The sequence below is a fragment of the Protopterus annectens genome, chromosome 7.part0, assembly GCF_019279795.1.
Source record: "Protopterus annectens isolate FY-2018-M chromosome 7.part0, PAN1.0, whole genome shotgun sequence".
Taxonomy (NCBI): domain Eukaryota; kingdom Metazoa; phylum Chordata; order Ceratodontiformes; family Protopteridae; genus Protopterus; species Protopterus annectens.
This window is the reverse complement of record NC_056739.1, coordinates 1,466,159,037-1,466,177,922: the sequence shown is the minus strand read 5'-3', so window position 1 is coordinate 1,466,177,922 and position 18,886 is coordinate 1,466,159,037. Positions and strand designations below refer to the sequence as shown.

The window sequence follows — 18,886 nt, the reverse complement described above, 5'->3', positions numbered from 1 at the left end:
ATGATCATGAGCTTTGGGTAGGGACTGAACAGATGAGATAATGGATGCAGACAGCAGGAATGAGGATTCTTCACAAGGTAGCTGGGCTCACGCTTAGTAAGACATTTGGCAATCGGAGAGGATATAAAAGTACTGCTGCTCTTCCATCTTGAGAGGAGCCAGTTGAGGTGCATGACCTCAGGCAGTTCCCATAGGATGTGTACCAAATATAGCCAAGTGGGTGAACCTCAGGCAGTTAACATAGGATGTGTACCACATGCATACAAATAGGTGGACCTCAGGCAGTTCCTATAGGATACGTACCAAGTATAACCAAATGGGTGAACTTCAGTCAATTCCCATAGGATGTGTACCACGTATAGCCAAAATGGGTGGAGGGCTCACTGTCAGCTTGCCAGAGGATCTCACAGGATGAGCTGGAGACTTGATGGGGAATAGGAGAGTCTGATCTACTGCACACTTCTTGTTTCCAGCACAATCTTCACTAGGATAACAGGTTTAAAAATACCAACTAATTACGAGTCAAACGAACTACAAAATGGAAGTAACTTCCCCACAGATTAGAGCCATTAGAACAATTACATCTCTGAAGATCTCACAGTGCTCGTAGAAGGGAAGTGGTCTTCACATATAAGTGCATGGAATCAAAGAGTAATTAAAAGAGTGGCTCATTTTGTACATCTGAGATGCATGTCAAGAATGGTGGAAATATCCAAGAATGAACCATAATACTGAAACTTTGGATGTTTTTGCAGGCTGCATGATTGTGAAAATGACTGAGAAACATACCTCTCAACTGTCCCGGACTTTGTCTCATATGTTTGCCCTGTTCCTTGAAAATGTTTTGATTTTCTGGTAAATTCTGGAGGATTATGGCAAGTCAATAATGCTGGAGGAGAGTTTCTTATTGTTCAGAAAATGCATGCTGATGCACAACCAGTTTTTCATTTACCATTTTAACTAAATTAAGAGTAATATTTAAGTAATGCCCCTGATTTTTAGTCTTTGCATTCCCTCTTTTGGCTTTGTCCAGAATTCTTGGGTAAAAAAAGTTGAGAGTTATGCTGAAGAAAATGGAGTTGAGAGTAATTTACATGTCATGGTTTTCGGCACAATTCTAAAGCCATTGCTGGATGTTGTTTTGTCAGAGCTGTAGAAAAATACCACAATGCTTAGTAATTTTCTGCAGGAACTGGTTTAGAGATAATGTCAAGAGGATTTTTGCACAGGGGTCACAACTGTGTCCATGCAGTTCATGAAAAGTTGACAGGCAGCAGTTTAATTTTTTTGGAAAGCAGGCAACAACTGGAAGTAAACTGACTAAATTAGAGAATAAGAATCGGAGAAAGAACTTGTGTCAGCAGTTTCAGAATAAATGAAAAGAGTGGACTGAGTCAAATGTATGAAAGAAATGTGTTTTGCAATACAAATAAAAAACTAACACTAACAGACGCATCTAATGGCCTAATTTGAAAGCAGTTTCTTGAAGCTGAGAAACAGAGACAGATAAGATGGCATTGGAATAATCTTAGGTTAACAGTACAAACAAGGACGTGTCTGTAAAGGGGGCAAGGAAGGTATTATATGTTGGGCGAGGGTTGGTTTGCATAACTGTGCATGTTTATTTTCTGTGACTTTTTTTTTTAAATTGACTTTTGACTTTTATACTGTGGGTTGCCTGGTTGATTTTTTTTAAAAGGTCACTAAAGCAATGGATGAAAGCAAAATGGTACACTCCACATACCTGAATCTGTCCAAAGACTTTTAACACAACTCCCCACTCAAGCATAGTATAAGAGCCAAATAAACTGGGAATAAAACTCTGTGTCACCCACTGCATTGCCAACTGGCTCACAAATAGAATACCGACAATCAAAATAAGGGAAGTTACCTCCACAAAGAGACTAGTCACCAGTGGAGTTCCCAAAGTTCTGTGCTGGGACCCATGCGGTTTGGCATCTACTTTTCTAAATCTAAAAGCCAGTACCAAAGGGATCCAGCTGACAGTCTGCAGATGACTGCAAGTTAGGAGCACAAGCGGAGTCCCAAATGACTTTTCCACTTTGTTGAAAGATTTACCTCAAATAAATAACTGGTGCCAAAATCATGGGTTAAAACTAAATGCCAAACAATGCATTACTGAATTCTTTGGGAAGTAATCCACTCTAGGGAGCTACTACATTGACAATACGCCTAAAGTTAACCCAGGTGTTTGGGATTTGGGAACATATGTGGACAGTGACCTATCTTCTGACCAACATGCATCTACGGTTGTAAGGAAGATGTTCTACATTACACTGGTTATAAATAAAGGGATTGTGTCTAGATCTAGGGTTCTCATTGTTCCCATTACTCAGCCCCCATTAGGTCAAACATTGAATATAATGCCCGTTTTTGGCATATATCAGTCGCATGCAACTGGAACAGCCACAGAAATATCTTACTAAAAGAATATGAGGCCAAAACATGTCCTATGTTGACTGACTAAAAGCCCTGCCCCTATAGTCAGTATACTACATTCTAAGATGTAACCTGCATCTGGCATTCAAGGCACCCTCCAACCCATTACTGATGGATTTACTGCACATAAGCAAGTCAAATGGCATCAGAAATACTTGGTCTAGGCATCTAAACCTCTTTGTAACATCAACAGAATGGTTTGGAGGGACAGCACTTGAATTTGCTTATTCGTGATTAGCACTTGTTCAGAACTTGTAAGCACTAAATAACCTAATTACTACAGCACTCAACATTTCTCATTATCTAGAGGAAAACAGTTTTGGTACTTACTTTCCTCACTTGCTTAGAGAAAAACAGCTCTTGTACTCACTTTCCTCACTTATCTAGAGGAAAATAGATTTTTATTCAGGCATGTCCAAGGGCCGGCCCCCAGTGTTCTCTCCTGTCTATCTGATGAATCTGGGCATCTTGGGGCAATGTAGAAATTGCCTCATGTATACGGACAACCCTCTCTTCCTACCCCCAACACTACAACCTGTGAGAGATGCATTTATCCAGCCAAACTGGAGGTAAACCCTCTCCAATCAAGACTGAACTTGACAGTTGAGGAGAAAGTAAACACTTGCACCATACCACACTCATCACATAGTTTCACTAAATCTACACTGCCAAAATCCACACATAGTAACACCAAAACATTTGCGGAGGCTCTCAATAATAATCTGTCTAAGCAACAGACACCTCCAAAGCAGAAATGCAAGCAACCTCCGCCCCCCCCCCAACACAACCCAAATGACACATAGCCCACAGACTCAGTGTGCCACTCAACCACAGCCAATAAGGCAAAACAACATACCCAACACACTAGTCATAGGTGACTCTATAGTCAGGCACACTGTTGTCCCACTCACCAGGCTAAACAAGGAGAAGGTTACTGTCAGCTGCCTGTCGGGTGCCAGTATCTGGCACATAACCCACACGCTCTGGTCACTCCACAACAAATACAAATCTAACTCTGTCATTGTCCATGTTGGTGTGAAAGACCAGAGACGTACCTCTCTGGACTACATGAAGAGAGACATGGAAGAGCTCTCCGATTTTGTAGCCCAGGCAGGTATGACCCTAGCCCTGAGAAGCATTCTGCCATCACCCAGAATGATGCCGCAGCACAAGGACAAAATGATTGACTTTAATTGGCTAAGCTTCTGGTGCCATTCTAAAGGGATCCAGTATCTGTCTGTCTGGGATTGACAGACCATGATGCTTTGCCAAACATAGCCTGCACCTGTCACCCCTGGATTCTGGATACTTGCTTAAGTTCTTGCCGCCCCTATAGTGCCACAGGAACAGGCAAGCAAAAACTGAGGGTGATGCTACTCAATGCTAGAAGTCTAAATCTCAAAATGCACTCACTCGAGTCACTCCTTAAAATGGAGAACATTGATATCTGTGCAGTGACTGAGACCTGGTTCAAGGCTCCAGAGAGCACCCTTGTTCTACCAGGCTATAACTCATACCACACTTTTCAGCCATGTAACCTGGACCGGAACAATAAAGGCGGAGGTGTGTCCACATTCATTAAGGATATCCACACCTCCAGGCTAGTTGCTCAACATAATGCAGCCAAGGTTATCCAAGTGCAACTAATTCTGGGCAAAACTGCAATCCAAATTGTAGCTTGCTACAGATCACCCACCATGCCTCAGGATTCCCACTCCTCTTTTCTTGATGTACTGGAAAATATTAGGGTTCAAACACCCTAATAATGGGCGATTTCAACTACCCCAGCATTAACCGGGAAAACTATTCCTGTATCAACTCCTTCGCTCAACGCTTTCTGGAATTCATAATCTTCAATGCCCTATATCAACTTATCCACACCCCCACCAGGGGCAACAATATTCTAGATCTAGTCATTACCAACATGAGTAACCGGTGTTCCACACCTGAAGTCAATGCCTCATTGGTCCGATCCAACCATAAGCTAATTACCCTAGATATCCACATCCTGTTCCCCCCCAATAAGGAAACCATAGTAAAAAAATTCTCCAAAGCCAAATTCATGCTTCCTAAGACAGAAGTGGTGAACTTCATGACACCCATGCAGATGGGCAATACAGTTACGACTACTGAATCCTACACAATTGCACTTTATAAGCACTTGCATGAGTGCATGGATCGTGCTATCCCAAACAGAACCAAGACGCTATCCTCCAAAAAAAGGAAGCCAATCTGGTGGTCCCCTGCCATAAACAAACTGTACAACAGAAGGAAGAAACTGTTGCAAAAGAGGGTAAAATCCCATGAGTGGAGGAGCTCCCTTCTTAGCCTCAGTAAGAAGCTGCGATCCCTGATAAAATCCTCCAAAGCTAGTTACGAAAACAAAATTGCCACTGATTCTAAAGACAACCACAAAGCATTCCATAGCTATGTCAAGAATCTCAGTGGCAACACTCAGATCTGCTCTGAGTTACAGCACAATGGCACTAAATATACAGACCTGATATTGCCAACATCCTGGCAGATAGGTTTCAGTGTTATCTTTACCCCCCCTCTCACCCCCTAAAGAGCCCATCTCTATAATGGAAGAATGCAAAGTTCCTGTAATCACGGCTGCACAGGTAAAAACCACACTCTCCAAAACCAAGAACACAGCATCCATGGGACCAGACAACATCCCAGGCTGCATTCTACATGAACTACAGAACGAACTGGCACCCCATCTAAGTACCATGTTCAGTCATAGCCTCACCTCAGGCTTTGTGCTTGCTGAATGGCGCAGAGCGACGGTTATCCCACTCCACAAGGGGGGAGCCACCACGGACCCCGGGAACTACCGCCCCATTAGCCTGACGAGCAAGGCCATGGAACGTATTATCATGGAATTTATAAACAAAGACATCGGTAATCTCCAAACTCTGGACCCCACACCCAGTTCGGGTTTGTAAAAGGCAGATCATGTCTCCTAAACCTGATAGACTTCTTTGAAGCAATCACCAAAGCCATAGACAAGGGTAAGGTGGGTCCACAGCCTATCTAGATCTTGCGAAGGCTTTCAACACCATCCCCCACTCTGGAATTATAGATAAACTCACTAAACTAGGTATAAATCCCTATGTCACAAGATGGGTTGCCAACTGGCTCACTGACAGAACCCACACTGTGAAAGTAGCAGACTCCAAATCCAACTTCAGACCACTGACAAGTGGAGTACCACAGGGTTCAGTCCTGGGTCCTCTCCTGTTTGGTATCTACTTCTCTGAAGTACAGGCCAACACAGAAGGTCTTTGGCTAATGAAGTTCATAGATGACTGCAAACTAGGAGCCATAATCGAAACTCCTAACTATGTGGACATCTTACAAAAGGGCCTCACTGAGACAGATGCCTGGTGTCAAAACCATGGCCTCAAGCTCAATGCCAAAACGTACACTGTCATCCCCTTTGGTAAAAACTCTGTACCCATGAACTACAAAATAGCTGGTAGTATACTTAACACCGAAAGTGTGATGAGACCTTGGGACACAGATGGACAGTAGTCTCTCCTTTGATAATCACATTGCCACAGTAGTCAGGAAATCCTTCTACATGGCACACCATCATAAAAGGTTTCTCATCCAGAAAAAAAGAGGCCATTGTTTCCTTCTACTCATCACTCATTAGACCCATTACAGAGTACAACTCCCCTTTTGTTATGTACCTCACAAGACATCTACAACAACTGGAAAGGCTGCAGAAATACCTCACAAAGAGGATTACCGGCCTCAAACAGATGCCCTACGCAGACGGTCTCAAAAAACTTCAGCTTTACTCCGTCGCATATTGCCTACTCAGAGGTGATCTCTGCCTAACATACAAAGCTGTCAAACCCAGAGCTGTTGGACATGCTCCACTTAAAGAAATCCCAATCCCTCCGAGCTACACGCTCTAGAGACCTAAACCTTATCACCACAATAAACAGAACATGCTGGAGGGATAGATTCCTGTACCAGAGACTTCACATACTCTGGAATAAACTACCTATCTATATCAAACAAAGTTCCTCATTAGCACTCCAAGAATAATCTTGATGATTGGATGGGAAATAGGAAATTCACCACGGGGATCACGTCTGTGGCTCTGCTTGACAGTGGCACAGGAAAATAATTTTCTTGGGTGGCAAAAGCTAGGGTACTTTTTTGGCTGGGCTTGTATAGGCCCCAGGGCCGATAGCCTAGTACCTACCTATGAACCTAGGTACATCTCCCAGAGGATACCACTGCTGCAGAACAAACTCCCCATTCATATAAAACAAAGTTCATCCTTATCCATTTTGAAGTGCAGCTTAGATCTATGCATGTGAAACAAAAGATTTACCCCAGGACTGCCCTCTGTACTGCAAATGGACAGAGGCAGCTCCTAAATTCTTTATCTCATGCAAGAGTCCCCTCAAATTATCTGTGGTATTACCCCAGTTATCATTATGGGTAATATACAATTATTGACCATAGGATGATTACTGACTAATCTATAACCAAATTTGCTGGATTATTTTGAACACAAAAAGAGAAACTGTCTTGGCTTAAAATGGCCTGCAAGGACAGCTAGCCTAATACTTCCCTATGATCCTATGATTACAAAAACACTGTGCGTGTGTGTGTGGTGGTGGTGGGGGGCAATATGTCTAATCTGTACAACTCTAGTACAGTTACATAAAATTACTATCCTGATAGTATCCAAAAGTACCAAAATTAGCCTAATAAGCAGAACTGAACATTAAAGGTTAATGTTTATCAGAAATTCCTAATTTACATCAGCTCATCTGAATGAAAAAAATCTATATATACAGCACAGTTCTTGATTTATAAATTTATTTAAATAATCTTTATACATTTACAACTTCACTTGCATTTTCCTTCAAATAGTAGTGCTCTGTGAACTTCTTTATACATATAAACCTTTATTTTTTAACACTGCTATTACAGAGTCAGACTCTTGTCAGATGAGGTTTGTGTAGAAAACTAGGCAACATACATACATAACAAAAGTTAACATTTCAACACTTTTTAGCCACTGAAAAAAAAATAAAGTGGTTAACAAATCAGTAGCAGACATCTGTGGCTCTTTCACATATTTGTCAGTGCTCAACTACGTGCCCTGAAAGGATGAGCTCACTGTCAAAAACATACAGATCAAGTCACAACATTTCCCAAAAAGGAATGCAAGACAAAACAATGATATTTCATATCAATTCTTCAGCCCTTCTATACTCTGGATAGGGATTGCATATAAAATTGTCATTCACAGTACAAAGTGCTTTTTCCAATGATAAGTAACATGGCTTTACTTTGATATAAGTATTTCCAAATTCATTTCCCAAAAGGCAACAGCAGAGAAATAAAACGCACAGTCTTCAGTACACTAATGTTTTTGAATGGAAGTGCAAATGTACAGTTAAAAGGCTGCAAAACTTGCATTTCCATTGCTATTTTAATTTATATTCTGGATTGGGTAAAAATGCAGACAAGATTGCAATGTCTCTCTCGTTTATATCAGCAACGGTTTCCTTCTTCACTCCTTCAGTTTCCTTTTGTAAGAAGAGTCACCAGTATGCAAAAGTAAAAACTTGACCAGCAATTATTTGCTGTGTGTGTACAGCTGTACTGGATATTTTTCCCCACAAGTAGCAGTGGGCACATTACTGAATGGTGCACACTAGACAGCTCCCACCTCAGAAATTACTGCTCAGAGGTCTGGCTGTGATATCACGTGCTAAATGGCAAATGAGAATCTACCAGTAAATTTAGTTTTCCATTCTTGTGACAGTGACAAAAGTTTAGGTTAATAGCCTAGTTCAAGTTGAAGTGCTTATTGTCTCTCTAAGACAAAAACAAGTTGTGTTGCATAATGTTCATATTGCACAAATGTATTAAAATACAAAACAGAGGTTACTGGACTAATATTTAAATACAAAACACCTTTCCTACATCACTATAGTTAGTTTAGCTTTATCAAGTACAGTCCTGCTGCTTTTTCTATTCCACTGGAAAAGGCCATTTCAAAATGTTTGGCATTTCTGAGCCCATGAAATGCGCCCACCATTCACAAAAATAATGTAGTTCTTTAAGAGTTGAGATTACAGGAGAAACAATCAACTCTTCGTTCTGGTCACATCAGTTTTATAGCTCTTGGTCCTGATTTTTTTGTAAGAAAACAATCTGTTCTGCTTTCCTTACGCAGGCTGTTGTGCATGCACATTCATTTGAGGAGGATGTCCTAGAAGGCCAATTCTCTGCTTCTGCTTCCTCTGCTCAGTCATCTGGAAAGTTAAAAATAAGTTTTGAAATAAGACTCAGACACTTCCTGTGCGTCAAATCAAAGTGAACTATGGCTGTACCTCTTGTGGTTATGGTTTACACATAAACCCACTTTCTACAAATAATGCACTCTACAACATGAAGATACAATTCTTGATAAGTAGTTATGAGTAAAGCACATTGTGGGGATTTCTGCAATTCAAAGAGAATTCTGCCCTCTCCACATTTACAAATTAACCAAATGTCTAAAGTTCTGAACTGAAATAGCAATCCAAATAATCTTGTGCCTATAACAAATCTTGTACAGAAAAACAAGTTAGTTGCAGTAGTACTTGATACCAATATATCTTCCAAAGTGGCTGCAGTGAGGGCATGATGCAAAAAAACCTACATTACATTTGTTGACAGAAGGTTAAGACATTATTTTTGCAGAAATCAAACTCTGAGTAAAGCCTTTTCTGGAGACTTGTATGGGAATGGGGAGGACAACACTACACAGTTTGAAAACATCAATCTTGGTAAAACAGAAGCTAATGCTATCCACACATGCACTTGGAAGATGTCAAAGTGAATGGAAAACGCACACAATATCCTACCAATGAAGGAAGCAGACCCTCCCATCTTTACCAGCTGGAAAAGACTGTATGTGCACAGAATCCACCTTTACAGAGAATAAATAATTCCTTCGTAGGAGACAGTGGAGTTTTCCAGAGATCAAGACAGCCTGTGTATAAACCCAAGTCCTCATTCACAGCAGCAGTAATCCCATCAATGAAAGGGAAATATGTTTAGAAAGCATGACCTTTCTGGTACTGGTCCATACAGAGCCAAAGAAAATGGGCCATATCCGTCTGAACAAATTCCATGATCAGTCTCTCCAAAACCCTGTAGAGGGTACTGTTGTTGAATTTGATAGGTCCAGACTTCTCTAATTAGACAGCTTAACATTACTCCACCCCTGCCCCCCAACAGACACCGAGAGCAGACACTGCAGATTGCTGCTGTTACCTAGGGCAAAGCCTGCACTTGAGGTACTACAGTTTCTGATTTTTCCTTATGTTGCTTCAATATGATCAGCAGACATGATCAAGGGAGAGAGTTGTGTCACCCTATAACATTAGTAATTTTACTTCCTGGGATTCTGAAGTCTCAGCTACATTTCTTTACTAGAAAACAGGTTGTTCTGTAGGGTATGCTGTGCCACTGACTTCTCTCATACTACAAAGCCTTAGTATTACCCCTATACAACTTGTGTAGTTACAGAACACATTTTTCATTTTGTTTGCAAGTTTAATCTCATGGAAGGTCTCAGCTGAGCTGAATGCTTCATGTTAGCAGGTTTTTATACTAGGTAAGGCTTTGTTTAATTTCTGAAGTTGAATATCATCTGCACTTACACAGAACCATTTCTTCCTATTGTATTTTTTTTTTTTACTTGTGTATACTTTCACAACAAAGGTTTGATTAGAGCCTTGAGCATCTCTGCTGGAGCTAACATGCAGGATGATAGGAATGATGATGCCTAGCTTGCACATCACTGTTTTTTTTTTTTTTGGGGGGGGGGGGTGAACAGCACATTTACAGTGGTTAAAACCCCAGGGGAAAATGGAGGATCTTAAGGTAGTACTATCTGCATGGAGGACAAGGCCATGCGATTGTGTATATATGGAGGTATGTACATATTCACAACAGCCTACTGCATCTCTTGAACAAAAACCCTGATATCTGAACAGATAGTTCCCAATCCCTGGTTACATGACTAGGCTCCAAGTGAATGAATGAGCGAACCCAGCCCATAGAACTCTCACTCAGGGAACAGAATGTTTCAGTAAAGCAGCTGATGGCAGTAGGGCACAATGGTTGGCACGGTAGAGGTGTAGCTTGAGTGGGGCAAAAAGGGAGCTGCCATTGCAGCAAGATGTCAAACGGCATGATTGTCACATGCCAATATGGTGGCACTGCAGAACTAGCATTCAGAAACGAATGCTGATACAGCACTTGTGGTCAGTGCTGAAGAGCCTCAGTGCACAGTGTGTGGCATAGAGTGCAGTACTGACACTCAGAAGTAAATGCTGATACTGCATCTGTGGGGTCAGGGCTTAAGTGCCTCAGCATTCCACATGTAGATATTTGGCTATAGAAAACCTCTTCTTGTTACATTTGTAGCAAGAAGCTTGCTAGTACACTTTAACAGTTTAAAAATAAACTTTTTTTGGTTTTCAATTCAGAGGACCTTTTAAAAATACATTTGGTCTGACCCAAACTAACCAAGGAGTGTTGAGGGGGGCATCATATTGGAGAGCTGCACAGGGTGCCACAAGATCTAGTTATGCCCCTGTATCAGAGAAGATATCCTGGTAGGCAGCAAGTAAGCCAGTGGTAAAATAATACGTAGAAATGTTTCTTCAGCTCAATTCTTTTCACAACTGCCCCAATTAATTAGTTGTAAAGTCAAAGAAGCATTGCGTGCACACTACTGGAAGTACAACTGTCCTAATCAACTGACAGTTGGAATAACCCAAAAGGACTACCAATATTGATTACTACTTTCTCCACATCAATGGAATTTTCTTAATCTACTTTCTGGGTCCTAGAGGAGGGGTACAGAGACCACTAATTACACGGTTATTAGAGCTACTGATTGTTACAACAGCTCATACCACTTCTCTGTATAAATTTGCTTTGGGTAACATTGAAGGTGGACCCTGACACTGTCCCTACAGGGACTGAAGAGGAGAAAGACATTACTACCCTGGAATATTGGTAGATGACAGATTAATGCTTAAACCAAGTTTGAGTGACAGAGCAGATACACACAACCTCCAAAATCAAGAAAGTCTCAAGATTGCACAACTTCTCTACAGGTAGAGATAACTGCCCAAAATAACACCCAAGAATAATGAATTAAGGGTATTCAGTCATTATACTCTGCCCTAAAGGAAGGCACCAGGTAAGAGTATGTAAATGGCAAACATCAATTGTAAAATCACTAGCTAGTGTCTGTGTTGGAAGGGGTTAGTGAGAGCTAAATAAGCTACAATAAAGAATGCCAGATTGGGGGCGGAGCTTGAATGGCTAACTGAAAGCAGCAGTTTTTTTTAGAGCTCCATATAACTAGTTAAATAAGACACAAAATATATTCTTTTTTTTTTCCCTTCAAAGTATAAAATCTTATAGATAAAGGACTAATTTAGATAATTAGAAACTTTGACGTTTTACAAATAATTTCCTGCCAAAAAGCTTGGAGATGTATTCACTTGTTAAAATGAGTATAAAAAATATATAAAATGTATACATGCAAGGAAAAATTGAAATGCTTTACACTAAGTTAAGATAGCTTATTGTTAACTTTTTGCTTTATCAGAAATTTTAAAGAGCTAGGAAATTATTTCTAATTTGTCTTTATAATGTTTACTAAAGTGATGTTAGTCATTAACTTGTTTAATGGATTGCGAGTCATGTACAAGATGGACTACTGAATGTTATATCTGTTTACCTATGTTTGCTGAATTTCTTTTATTAGTACTGATTTAAAACAAGGGAAAGAAAGGGAAGGGAAATATCTGTTTTTGGCCAAGGGAGAAGAGGCTTAAGAGTATTTAATTGCCCCGAGAACTCTCCAAGATGCTCTAAACACTATTTGATTAATACTTACCTAAGGTAAGTCTTCAATTACCATATAGGTACCTACACATTCATTCTAGGCCTGATGTGATTACCCATTCTGGAAGCATGAATTGTCAGGGTGATCACAGTCCATTCTTAGAGTCTGCTTTGTAAATCTATAAATATGTAAAAGCACTGCACACTAGAATGTAGGGCACCTCTACTCAGTCAGGATACCACTGATAAGCCATGTCTTTTCATAAGTGTAAGTTGAAGTTGGTGAGCTGAAGAGTCGGAAAGTAAACGAGGACAGTACACCTACAATAAATTCATATTTCACTGGTAATCACTCATTGTCTCTTACATAGTCCTTTTAGTCAAATTATTTTAGTAATAATTTATTTGTTGCTGGCTTATTTAGTGTATGCTCCTTGTTTGCATTTAATTTATCTGAAATGACATATCTGACATGCTTGGGATCTCTTAAGGGTAACTAAATACTGGATATTTTCTAAGTCAACATAATCATTGTTTATACTACAAACATTCCAGCCGGATATATAAAATACTATAGAATACAGAATTTCATATCTTTTAAGACAATTCTCCATATAATAATTGAACATATGGAGCTCAGTTGATATTGTTGGCTAAAGGTATGAGTGATAATCCAATAGATCTATCTATTGGATTAGGAATGACTTTCATTCCATGTTTAATGGGAAATTCATATTTACTTGTACTTGATACTTTACAGTTAATGTTTTATAGAAGTACTTTTTTAAAGCCTGACCAGAATTTTACCTTACTTGTATTTAAAGAAGAAAGAACATTAAATTACACTCCCAAGTTTACACACATAAAAACATCATTCAATGTTATCAAAGAATATGGTATAACTACTATAATAGAAAAAAAAGCAAAATGTATCTTCCAACAATAACCTGAAATGGATTTAACATTCTTCTCATTAAATACTAATGGCTTAAATAATGCAAATAAAAGATCAAACTTATTGAAATATTTAAATCTAAATAAGGCACAAGTAGTATTTCTCCAGGAAACGCATTTTAAGACTAATGATAGCTTTATTTGGAACCCTAAGGACTATACAGTCTTAGCTCAATCCTCCTATAGAACAAAGACAAAAGGAGTATCAATTCTCTGGAAGAAAAACATAATCACTCCAAAAGTTATTTATAAATATGAAGACAAAGAAGGTCTACTAGCATTCATTATAATTAAATTTAATAACAGAATATGGACCTTAGCTAATCTATATTGGTTCCCAGGAATTGGAGCAGGAACGGTTAAAAAAACACCTAGATTTTATTTCCAACAATTATAACGGAAATCTTATACTGGGAGGAGAATATAACTGTACCTTAGAAGCGTCTGAAACCACCAAGAAGTATTTTCGCATAGCAACGATTTCAAAATCCTTAAAAAGATGGATTGATTAATTTCATTTAATAGACACTTTTAAAGTAAAAGATGATAAATCCTTATTATTTTCCCATAAAGACCATAGATTTGGAACACAAACCAGAATAGACAAATTATTCTTAGCTCAAGATTTACAAACAAAAATCCTCACCTTCTCAGTAGTTCCATGCCCCTTCTCAGATCATGACTCTCTGATAATGAAGCTCCAAATAGAGTTTAAACCTTTAATCCTCTCAACTAGAATTCCATCATATATCACGAAAATTAAAGAATTCAGACCCTGGATGTTGTCAGAACTACAATTATTTCTTGAAATTAATAATACAACAGGAATCAGTAGAGTCATGGTTTGGGACTCATTAAAAGCATATTTATTTGGTTAGAGTGGGAATCTGAATCATTAGACTTGCAAACCACACTCGACAGCAAAATCTAAAAAAACAAATCAGAATTGTCCAGAAGTCAAAAAAGAAATAGAGGAATTAGATAAAAAATATAATGAAATTCTAACACACAAAACTTGTCTAGCCTTGGAAAAATTAAAAATAAACTCATTAGCCACCTCCCCCAAATAGTTACAAGAATTAAAATATAATCTAAAGCAAATAGCATTAGTAGCATATATCATGAAAAGAAAGAGGAAAAAGTATCAGATATAGGAGACATCCTTGAAGCATTTCAGTTCCATTATATGGAACACTTCAAAAGAGAAGATTTAGATACCAACCAAATAAACTTAGATACAAACCTTAACAATATAAAAATATTCCAGAAAACTTAAAACTAGGCCTACAAAAACCTATATCCTACAAGGAAATTGTTGACAAGATAAAAGAAAGTAAATCTAACAAAGCTCCAGGGATAGATGGTATAATTACGGAAATTTACAAACTCTTCCCATCAACAGTAATCTCCCTTTTTCATAAAACTTTGCTAGAAGTCCAGTCAGAAGCAAAACACCACCTCATGGAAATATTCTCTCATAACACCAATTCAAAAAGATAATAAACCATCAGACCTTTGCACCTCATACAGACCTGTATCATTACTGAATAATGATTACAAAATATTTATGTCAATCCTAGCTAACAGAATGAAAATCCCACTTTCAAGGACAATTAATAATGATCAAACTGGATTTTTATATAACAGGCACACACGATAATATTAAAGGATACTTACTTATAGATTATGTGAATAAAGAAGATAGAGAAACACTTGTAATTAATTGGATTAGACGCAGAAAAAACCTTCAATTCCCTCAACTGGGAATATCTGTTTAAAACTTTAGCATTATTTGTATTTCCTCCTTCCGTCATCTTATTACTAAAAAACATGTATATTAATAACTTGGCCTACATTAAATTAGGTCCTTTCACCTCAGAATCTATCCATATAATGAAAGGTACTAAACAAGTATGCCCCCCTTTCTCCTATTTTATTTGCTTTGGCTATAGAAATACTTGCAGAAATAATACGCAATAATCCAAGAATAAAAGGAATAGAAGTCTATGACCAGTACCATATCTAAAATAATGCTTTTTGTTGATATTTTATTAACTCCATCAAACTCCAGAGAGTCATTAGGAGAGCTTGAAGAAGTAATGGAGACATTTTATAAGATTTCAGGTCTACACTAATAGATCAAAATCAAAATTTATATTTTTAAATAAGAAAAAAACTACAAGTTACAGATAAAGCCATCATAGGAAAATAAGAACTTATGCTAAATTATTTAGGAATAGTGTTATGCAAAAATATAAACAAAACAATATTAATAAATTATGAAAACATTATTGAAACAAAAATATATATAGAAAAGTGGAACAAATGTATATTAACTTTTGAAGACAGATTGCAATTAATAAAAATGGTCTTATTCCCAAAAATACTATATGTAGCATTAGCAATACAGTTAATTCCTGAAAGATGCATTCTTAAAGAAATAAACTCATGTTTAATAAAAACTTTATGGTATCCCAAAAAGAATAGAGTAGCTCTAACTCTTCACATTAGACCCTGGAAACAAGGAGGATTGAACTTCCCAGAAAAAAAAAACATATATAAAAGCATCTGTGCTTAAATCTACAACAGACTGGATAAACCCAAATTATTTTGCCAACTGGAAATAATTAACAACGGCTATATTAACAAATTAATTTAATCTGTTAAAAAAATAATTAATTGTAAACAAATCAAATCCTGGTACATAATATGCATAAGTATACAATATAATATAACAAAACCTCGTAAACATGGATTAATCATTACATCAATTCCTTTAGAAAACTTATCAATGCAAACATAGATCTAAAACTTTGGTTTGACCTTTTAACCCCATTTACCATCACTAAGAACTTTCCTCACAAAATATATAGGGAAACAACCTCCTGGGAACAAAATGGATTCTTATGTTGGTTTCAATGTGTAAATAAATGAAATGTTTTAGATATACATATGATAAAAACTGCTTACAATATTCCATCACAGTACTGGTTAACCTTACAAAGCATTCTAATGTACACACGAGTTATGCAAATTAATTAATTCCTCATTTAAAGATATTCCAAATCTAATAAGTTTTCTGTATGAATTTATATATAATAGTTGTGAAAAGAAAAATTTCTTTCAAATCTATATAAAGAGTTAATAACATATAAAACAATTCCAAAACCATCGTACAGGCAGTTCTTAACAAAAGGTCAGTCATTGCAGTTAACCGAAGAAATTAAAACTAACATCTTACTATCAGTTAATTACACCTCTAACACACAGTACTGGAAATACTTACATAGAGCATTTTTAACACCAGATAGAATTAAAAAGATCAGTACTACTACAAATGGTTTTTGCTGGAGGTGTGAAAAGTCAAAGAAAGCAGACTGGATTCATATTTTTTATGAATGTAATAAAATTAAATCATATTGGCATGGAATCAATAATTTTTTACAAGCGTTATTTAATGAATCCTTTACCTTAACTAAAGCATTGATTATACTAAATGTAAATGAAGGTCCCTACCTGAATAAGACAAACATGTATTTCTTATGGACAATACTTGCAATATCTAGGTGGTAGAATTCAAATACACCCCCGACCTTGGAAGAATTCGACACTTTACTTAAGATAACTGCATCGATGGAAATAAAAATCAAAGAACTACGAATCTATCCAAGACCATTGGTAAATAATCCTTGGAAGAAAGTTATATCTTTGTTGGACACACTACAATAATCAATACTGTATCTCTGATAACCGATCTGTTAATTATATATTTAATAACATACAGTGTGTATATAACTGAAAGTCGGGCTATTGTAAATATTGTATATAGTTGTTTAAAATATTTAAAAATATTATGTAAGTGATCAGCAGTATGGTTTCATGCCAGGAAAGAGCACTACAGATGCAATGTTTGCTCTGAGAGTGTTGATGGAGAAGTACAGAGAAGGTCAGAAGGAGTTGCATTGTGTCTTTGTGGATTTAGAGAAAGCATATGACAGGATGCCTAGAGAGGAGTTGTGGTATTGTATGAGGAAGTCGGGAGTGTCAGAGAAGTATGTAAGAGTGGTAAAGGATATGTACGAGGGTAGTGTGACAGAGGTGAGGTCTGCGGTGGGAGTGACTGATGCATTTAATGTGCAGGTGGGATTATATCAAGGATCAGCTCTAAGCCCTTTCTTATTTGCAATGGTGATGGACAGGTTGACAGATGAGATCAGACAGGAGCCCCTGTGGACTATGATGTTTGCAGATGACATTGTGATCTGTAGTGCGAGTAGGGAACAGGTGGAGGAGACCTTGGAGAGGTGGAGATTTGCTCTAGATAGAAGAGGAATGAAGGTCAGCTGGACTAAGACAGAATATATGTGTGTGAATGAGAGGGAGGATAGAGGAATGGTGAGGATGCAGGGAGTAGAGGTGGCGAAGGTGGAAGAGTTTAAGTACTTGGGATCAACAGTTCAAAGTAATGGTGAGTGTGGTAGAGAGGTGAAGAAGAGAGTACAGGCAGAATGGGGTGGCTGGAGAAGACTGTCAGGAGTAATTTGTGACAAACGAGTACCAGTAAGAGTGAAAGGGAAGGTCTACAAGAGGGTAGTGAGACAAGCTATGTTATATGGGCTGGAGACAGTGGCATTAACAAAAAGGCAGGAATCAGAGCTTGATGTGGCAGAGTTGAAGATGTTAAGATTTGCACTGGGTGAGAGGAGGGAGGACAGGATTAGGAATAAGTATATTAGAGGCTCAACCCAGGTTGGAAGGTTTGGAGACAAAGCCAGAGAGACAAGATTACGTTGGTTTGGACATGTGCTGAGGAGGGATGCAGAGTATATTAGGAAAAAGATGCTAAGGATGAAGCTGCCAGGTAAAAGGTAAAGAGGGAGGCCTAAGATAAGGTTTATGGATGTGGTGAGACAGGACATGCAGGTGGTTGGTGTGACAGAGCAAGATGCAGAGGACAGGAAGAAATGGAAACAGTTGATCTGCTGTGGCGACCCCTAACGGGAGCAGCCGAAAGAAGAAGATGCAAATGTTATTTTAATTGAAAATAAAAACATTTTTGAGGAAAGGATACCAGATTTTAAGGGTATAATGTAATGCATTGTATTCTGCATGTAGAACTTTAATAATCAGGGGCAATCTGAAAGTATTAATCTAATTTACTCAAAGATCATAGCACAGGCTTTGCCTTAACGTGCATTTTCTGAAAAATAAGTCTGTAAACATCAATGATATACCAGAAAATTAAAAAAATTATATAATGAATAGGGCAAAAAATATGAGGCAAAATCAGGGTTGTTCTGCATAACTAGGGACATGTGAGTGGTATGCCCAACAGGCAAAGTAATAAAACTAAAGAAAATGATATACTTGCTATGAGTAAGGTCATTCTGTCCTCCTTGGAGTAATAAAATGAACATTCCAAAAATGATACATTTCATTCAAGAGGCTTTTCACAAAATCTGCATACAGTAGAGAGTTGATTATCTGAACGTCAGTTATCAGAAACATCAATCATCAGAACCAGGCTTCCAAAGTTTTTGGGTAGGAAAAATCAGAGTCTGAATATGTAAACACT

The 18,886-nt window shown here is 38.0% G+C and overlaps 1 protein-coding gene across 1 annotated transcript in view; it reads right to left on the bottom strand.

The window, feature by feature from the left end:
• Positions 1-7,291: 7,291 nt before the first annotated feature.
• ITPR1 (inositol 1,4,5-trisphosphate receptor type 1) overlaps positions 7,292-18,886 on the bottom strand; it is a 2,510,606-nt gene continuing 2,499,011 nt past the window's right edge. Inside the window, exon 56 of the mRNA XM_044076407.1 lies at positions 7,292-8,756. Within this exon, the coding sequence (XP_043932342.1) occupies positions 8,670-8,756 (87 nt within the window). The 3' untranslated portion in view covers positions 7,292-8,669. The remainder of the gene's footprint in view (positions 8,757-18,886) is intronic.